General features: G+C 48.3%; 1 protein-coding gene across 2 annotated transcripts; it reads right to left on the minus strand.

Annotated features, from left to right (window-relative positions):
• Positions 1-3,820: 3,820 nt before the first annotated feature.
• On the minus strand, positions 3,821-6,352 carry Atp5mc1 (ATP synthase membrane subunit c locus 1). Of its 2 annotated transcripts, none has more exons than XM_051207374.1 (5): positions 6,305-6,352; positions 5,761-5,807; positions 4,812-4,889; positions 4,325-4,503; positions 3,821-4,038 (listed from the first exon to the last, which is right to left on the minus strand). In XM_051207374.1, the coding sequence occupies exons 2-5, from the start codon at positions 5,797-5,799 to the stop codon at positions 3,924-3,926; spliced, it is 411 nt and encodes a 136-aa protein (XP_051063331.1). In that variant the 5' UTR covers positions 5,800-5,807; positions 6,305-6,352; the 3' UTR covers positions 3,821-3,923. The 2 variants fall into 2 exon arrangements, with proteins under 2 accessions (XP_051063331.1, XP_051063252.1); XM_051207295.1 differs by having other exon boundaries at positions 6,281-6,341.
• Between the last annotated feature and the right edge of the window lie 622 nt (positions 6,353-6,974).

Here is a 6,974-nt window from a genome sequence, read left to right on the forward strand (position 1 = left end):
TGTCTGGGCATTCCTTCCCCTCCAGCACTCAGGCTTTTGTCTTGGTGCAATACCAAGAATTCATGAACATTTCCCGACTAGACCATAAATTCTGAACTAAGGAAAAGTCAGAATTTGGACCAGGTACTTTAAAACTTCTAATAACTGAAAATTGAAACTACTTCTCCTTCCAACTACACACACAGACATCAATCTATTCAGTTCTGTTGGTGGTGTTTGAAGCAGGATGTCACACAGCCTGGCTGGCTTGGACCTAGCTATGTAGGAAAGGCTGGCCTTAAATTCCTTAATACGTTTGCTTCCATCTTCCTGAGAGTACTGGGAATCCTAGCATAAGCCACCACACTCATCCACAACAGCTCTCTCTCTCTCTCTTCAAGACAGGGCTTCTCTGTGTCGCTTTGGAGCCTGTCCTGGAACTCACTCAGTAGCCCAGGCTGGCCTTGGTCTCCTTGAGATCCACCTGGCTTTGCCTCCCGCTGGGGTTAAAGGCAAACATCACCACTACCCCAGCCACACAACAGCTGTTTAATAATGTAATAAAGAGCATCCCAGAGGGTAAAGTGCTTGCTGCCCAGGCATAGGAACCTGAGTTAAGAGCTCCAGCTCTCATGTAAAAGCTGGGTTTGGGGGGGCTGGAATGACGGCTTTGTGGTCATAACTGCTTCGCCATGTTTGGCTCCCAGCACCCACACTGGGCAGCTCCCAAGTGCTTCAAACTCCAACTCCAGAGGGTACGACACTTCCGACTAACTGAGGCACCTACACTCACACACATACCCACAGAGACTCGTGCTAATTAAAAGTATCTGAGTTCCAGAGTCAATGAGACTGTCAAAAAATAAGGTGGACGGGGGCAGGGTACAGCTCATTTGGTTGAATGCTTGCCTAAAGCCCTGGTCCCCGGAAACATGTAAAACCTGGCACACATACATGCAGGAAAACATCTGTACACATATGCAGTATTTTGTACACTACCTCCTTTACACATTTGCCTATAACATCTCCTTTTGTTATCATCACCAGAACTCAGTCTCATTCCCATGGTAGATGAAGAAGTTACCACTCAGGAGTTATTATTAACATCTTAGCTGGGATAGGGCAGGGCAGGGCTGAGATTTGTCTTTCTGTTTGCCTCCCAAGTCCATGCATTTCTGATCTCCATGCTCCCCTCCACCCCCAAACTGTGAATGAATCCAGGATTTTCAAACATGCAGGCAAGCAGTCTACCACTGAGCCACATTCATGCTCAGTTCCTAAGATTGTGGTTCCTATGCTCTTCTCAAGAGCAGTTTATTCTCATAACTGCCCCCAAGACCAAAACATCTTTTCATTTACAAATATTTTGCACTGAGAAAAATGGTCTCATGCATGCACCAACTCCTGTGCCACAGACCCTAAAAATCCTTAGAGAGGAGGGTGGATATGAAAGCACCATCCCCTCTAAGAGGAGTCCACCTGCCAGACTGGCATCCCTGCTGATCTGTTAAGTTCAGTCAACTCCAAGGCTCTTTGAAGCCTGGGATGGGATGGAAGATCCTTAGCAGGCTCTTGAGGAAAAATAGGTTCTTGGCATTTCACAGGCAGCTACATTCCCTGGGGAGTGTTCCTCGATTACCTCTAAAGAAGTGACCCAGCAAGGGTGCCAACATGGTGTCCCCAAGGGCCATGGTCTTCTGTTCCTGGAGCAGCACTGCGAGTTAATCTACTGCTTGCTCCTTAGTGACACTTTGCCAGGTCCACCTCAGTGCTCTTCCCGTCTTTGGCCTGAGATTGCCAGTCTGTTTTTGGATTTACCACTGCTTGGCAACCCTGGGGAAAACCAACTAAGAGGGAATTTGTCAATGAATTTGTCAGCTTGAGAATCTGTTGCTACTAATTATCTAGTGGCTATGTTAGGAATGCTCCTAATAACTTCATGGAACAGAAACACCCCTCAAGACAACCACTGACCAACCTGGCCCCATTTACAACACTGAGAAATACAGGTGTAGATGTTAAATGGACGTGGGTTGCAAATGCTGGCTTGCTGCATGACCTTGGGCTTGTCACTGAACTCATACACTCAACGAGTCAGCACAGTGATAAGAATAGGTCCTAGAGTTTTACTACTTAGGCAGGATTCTTCTTTGTTTCTTTACTTATAAAAATGACTTATTCCAGATGGGAGAGCTGGCTTAATGGTTGAGAGTGCATACTGTTCTTGCCGGGCTGGGGAGGCAGAGGTAGGCAGATCTCTGAATTCAAGCAAGCCTGGTCTACAGAGCTGGTTCCAGGCCAGCCAGGGCTACACAAAGAAACCCTCTCTCAAAAAACCAAAGAGTGCATACTGTTTTTGCAGACGTGGATTCAGGTTCCACCACCACCCACATCTGCCTGTAGCTCCAATTCCTGGGGATCCCACAGCCTTTTCCAGCCTCTGAGTTCTGCATGCATGTAAACTCTCATGCCAGTTTTCATATACATGCACACATATACATGAAGTGTATTTTTGCTTGTGTATGTCTGGGGGTGGCAGCACTTTAATCATTATCTTACCTGGGGTATCAGTGTCATTCTAGTCAACTGAAGGTGAGATAAGGCCTAGGCACAGAAAAAAATGCTACAGGAAGTTGTCTATGCAGTTCATTAGTCCACACTGCAAAAGTACATTCAGTCTTTTCTGTTTGTTTTGTTTTTCTGAGACAGGGTTTCACTGTGGTTTTGCAGGCTGTCCTGGAACTAGCTCTTATAGACCAGGCTGGTCTTGAACTCACAGGACTTAAAGATTATAAACTCTCTAAGAGGAAACTGTGCTTCTTCTGTTTATTCAAGACCGTTTTAAAAGGTTACCAAGAGAAACTGACGGTGACAAATGAAACTGAAGAGGGAACTAGATACAACCGAGGAGGCTGACCCCAACCTCCATCTTTTGTGGACTCCCAGAATTAAACTCAAGTTGGTAGGCTATTATAGCAAGAACCTTTTCTGGGATGGGTGTGGTGGTACACCCTTTAATCCCACCATTTGGAAGGCAGAGACCAGCCTCATCTACAGAGTGAGTTCCAGGACAGCCAGTGCTACAGGGAAACCCCGTCTCCAAACAAAAGCTTTTACCCCATAGGGTTATCTCATCAGCTCAAAACTTCGACCTTTAACATGCTGCACTTCCCTTGAAAATCTGTTTCTTATTCACAGGAGTGCTACCAAATAGCAAAGAGCTTGTTGCAAATTTAGCTCCTTAAAAATGTTAGCTGATGCTGGGCGATGGTGGTGTACCAATCCCAGCACTCAGGAGGCAGATGCAGGCTGATCTCTTTTGAGTTCAAGACCAGCCTTCTACAGAGAGAGTTCCAGGACAGCCAGAGCTGTTACACAGAGAAACCCAATCTTAAAAAACCAAAAATAAATGTTACCTGTTAAAAACAATAGGTGACACATGCCTTTAATCTCAGCACTTGAAAGGTAGAAGTACGTAGATCGCTATGATTTCAAAGCTAACATGGTCTACATAGCAAGTTCCCGGCCAGCCAGAGCCACATAGCAAGGCCCTGAGGACTTGACAAAATAAAACAAGATACCTGCCCCCCCCCAAAAAAAAAAACATAAAACAAAACAAAACAGAACAAAATGGCACCCACCCATCTGTCAATATGCTACACTTGAAAGGGACAAAGCACCAACCATCACTACCCAGGCTATTTCATAGCTCTTCTGAGACACAGGGACCATTCCATACTCTGCCCACTTCCTTGTCACCAAGAATGACCCAAGTGTCACTTCTCACCACTTCATCAGACCCTCCTCAAGCCCCCAGAGTAGAAAGATAGGCACAGGCATATGGTTTAGAGAAACATTGTTTAATGGTAAAGCTTAGCACACTCCAGCACCAGGCTTGGCATGGAGTCGAAGCAGCAGGGATGGCTGGCTGACCCCATGGAGCCTCACATGGCGAAGAGGATGAGGAAGGCGACCATCAAACAGAAGAGCCCCATGGCCTCAGACAGGGCGAAGCCCAGAATGGCATAGGAGAAGAGCTGTTGCTTGAGAGACGGGTTCCTGCCAGGGACAGGAAAGGGTGAGGGTACAGGGGAGGGGGGGAGGGAGGGGAGGATGCTACCATTCCCAAAGGGCCTACCTAAACCTACCTGGGGACATGGATAGGAAACTAACAAACTTGGTAAGTTCACATGTGGCGTGTGGGACACATACTTCAATTTTGACTTAGGTCATGGGAGAAATAGGAGGGAAATAACATCAACTTGAAGGATCCCTTCCTGCTAAGATTCTGCCCCAATGGGGTGGAACTTATACTGAGGTATACAGTGGGCAACCCCAAGCTTACCTGGCATAGCCAATAATCAAGCTACCAAACACTGTTCCAATGCCAGCCCCTGAGCCAGCCACACCAACTGTGGCAGCCCCAGCACCAATAAACTTGGCAGCTGTGTCAATGTCCCGGGACACAGCACTGGTCTGGAATTCCCGTCTGGCCACCTGGAGAGCGGAGCAGCTACTGGAAGGCTAGAAGAGAGGGAAGGAGGGATGAGGGGACAAGGGGCAATGAGGCATGACAGGTGGCCAGGTGGCCAGCTCCACTCACCCCAACCACATGAGCTAAAAAATCGCTGGTGACAGTCTGACCCGGGCAAGACACCCTGCTTTCAGGGAGAATGTCGGTTAGCCCTAGGACATTTTCAGACAGGGCTAGTCATACATGATTGTCATTTTGAGTCTTGGCATTACAAGAGCTTCACAGCTTCTCTAATTTTCCTAAGAGCAATTTAGTTAACTGGAGGGACCACAGCCTAGGGAGAGCCTTACTTCCTTACCTGTTTAGATGGGGCCTCTGGTCTACTCAAGAGGGAGGCAGACACAGGCCTGATTAGACCCCTGGTACAGGAGCGGATCTGTAAAATCAGAAAGATATATCGCTTCAAATCAGGCAAAACCAACACCCAACCTAATTGATTAGTCTGTCAAAACCTGTCCAATGAATTTCCAGACCACTTCATTTATTCTTCTTTCTCTCGGGTGGGTTTGCTCCAGATACAGTTAAGTCTGCAGTAGCCAGTAGTGGCAGCCAGCACCATTAGGCATCATGGACAAGGCTGGAGAGCACTCACAAGGCTCTGGGCTCATTCTCAGAACCAAACCCAAACCAAACCAGGTACCAAAGCACAAACATCCAATCAGCTATAGGAAGTGTACTGCGATAGCAAAAGGCACCAGAGGGATAAATTTACTAAAATGCACTCACAGCAACATACCTCATGCAGTGGGCCAGAAGGCCTGGATTGGCTCTGGGAACAGCCATCTTAGGAGAGGCCCCAGTGAAATGGATTTGAAATGTTATTTAGTACAATGACTCTCAAACTTGGCAGAAAATTGGAATCACCTGAGGAGTTCTAAAAAAACCACCTCCTTTCACACAGTCTGATGCAATTGGTCTAAGGTGCAGTCTAGGCCCTGAGAGTGGTAAGCTTTCCAGATGAACTGAACATGCAGGCAAGGTTTAGCAAAACTGCCTTCCGGTTGTCTGGCTACATCTAAGCCAGGACTACAACAAAAGGTCATTTCTAGCCTCTCTGAGGACACTCAGAAAGACATGACAGCTTGGTTTACAGGCCTGAGTAAGGATAGGTTACCTGCACCACATCCTATAGCCTCCCCCAAAGAGCCTTCACCATCATGGGGCGCCAGCTCCTCAGTCCATTCATTAAACAAGATCGCACCCATACCATACACTGCACTATAGAGTAACCCCGAACCACAGCTTACCAGAACTGGAGTAACGAGCAGTGCCTTGGTGGTCTGCATTTTTCAATCTGCAAGAAGAGAGGGAAAAAACCCGTAATTCCTATGAAAGCCTGGTTGTTTGCTTATAGTAGTGACCTTCTGTTGTCCCCATCCACCTCCCCGACCCCTCTTTGCCAGTGCCCCAGCTAAGGAGGGCATTAGAGGTCAGAAGGACAGTGCCAATTCCGGGGTCAACTACTTTCTGCGCAGCGGGTCTGCAGGACAGCAACCGAGATCGGAAATGAAAGGAGGCGGCCCAGGCCCCAAGAGGGAAATGTTGCGAAAAGGAATAGTCTCCCGGGAAGGCTGGAGGCAGAAACTGGCAGATGTGCAGGATCCTGCCCATGTTACAAAGCTGTCCCCTACTCTCCCCAGCGGCCGTTTATCGCTCATTACCGTTGGTAATTAACATTAATTGATAAAGCTTAAAGACTCCCGTAGCCTTTCCCCATCCCTGGAGGCAAATGCTGCTTCATGTGGCCCGGGTCGCAGCTTTACGCACTCCTGGCTCCCGACCCCAAGTCACCTGCACTCCCACTCCCCTGCAGCCCCTGCTCGGCTCAGGCACTCCAGCTGCTCAAGGTGACTGACTCACCTCCCAGCTTTAGCCCTTGGTCTCAGTGCTCAGCACCCACCCACGTGTCCCGGAGTCACTCCACTCCCATTGGCCGTTATCTTCACGCGTTCCAATTGGTTAACGTCACCAACTCCTTCTTTCTTATTGGTCTTTTTCAGCTTCTTCCTCACTCTCCACAGGAGCTTCGTGGCAATTCCCGCCTCCTTGCGGATAAAGGCGGGTTCTTTTTCTGAGATCGAGGTTAGGATTGGTCGAACCCCGAAATGCTCCACCATAGAGTCGACGAGACTTGGAGGTTCTACAACCTTCAACACAAAATGGCGACCAAGGTGCAAGCGGAAGAAAAAGGCGTGGGAGAGACGACCGGCCACTTGACGCAGACGGACACGTGACATGGGCTTCGTGCCTTATTCGGCTGCTTGGACCTTGGAGCGCGTTGCATGTTGGGGTTTGTAGTCCTGTCCGAGGACCCAACGACCACCGAGATCCCGCGAGAAGTTGCTTCTTGGCAGGGAGAGCCGACGCCTTTGCAGTATGTTCCACCATAGTGATTTGTAAAAATAATTCGCATCTGCCTGAGAATTAAGGCAGGTTGGAAACTTTCCAAGTAGTAAGCGTG

Source organism: Phodopus roborovskii, unplaced genomic scaffold (assembly GCF_943737965.1).
Source record: "Phodopus roborovskii unplaced genomic scaffold, PHOROB, whole genome shotgun sequence".
NCBI lineage: Eukaryota > Metazoa > Chordata > Mammalia > Rodentia > Cricetidae > Phodopus > Phodopus roborovskii.

What these genes read in the sequence shown, in the direction of transcription:
- Atp5mc1 (XM_051207374.1), bottom strand. Translation starts at nt 5,799, where the DNA reads ATGCAGACCACCAAGGCACTGCTCGTTACTCCAGTTCTG. An exon ending in TGCTCGTTACTCCAGTTCTG is followed by an intron (nt 4,890 to 5,760) that starts GTAAGCTGTGGT and finishes CTGATTTTACAG; the next exon opens with ATCCGCTCCTGTACCAGGGG. An exon ending in TTGATTATTGGCTATGCCAG is followed by an intron (nt 4,039 to 4,324) that starts GTAAGCTTGGGG and finishes TGTCCCTGGCAG; the next exon opens with GAACCCGTCTCTCAAGCAAC.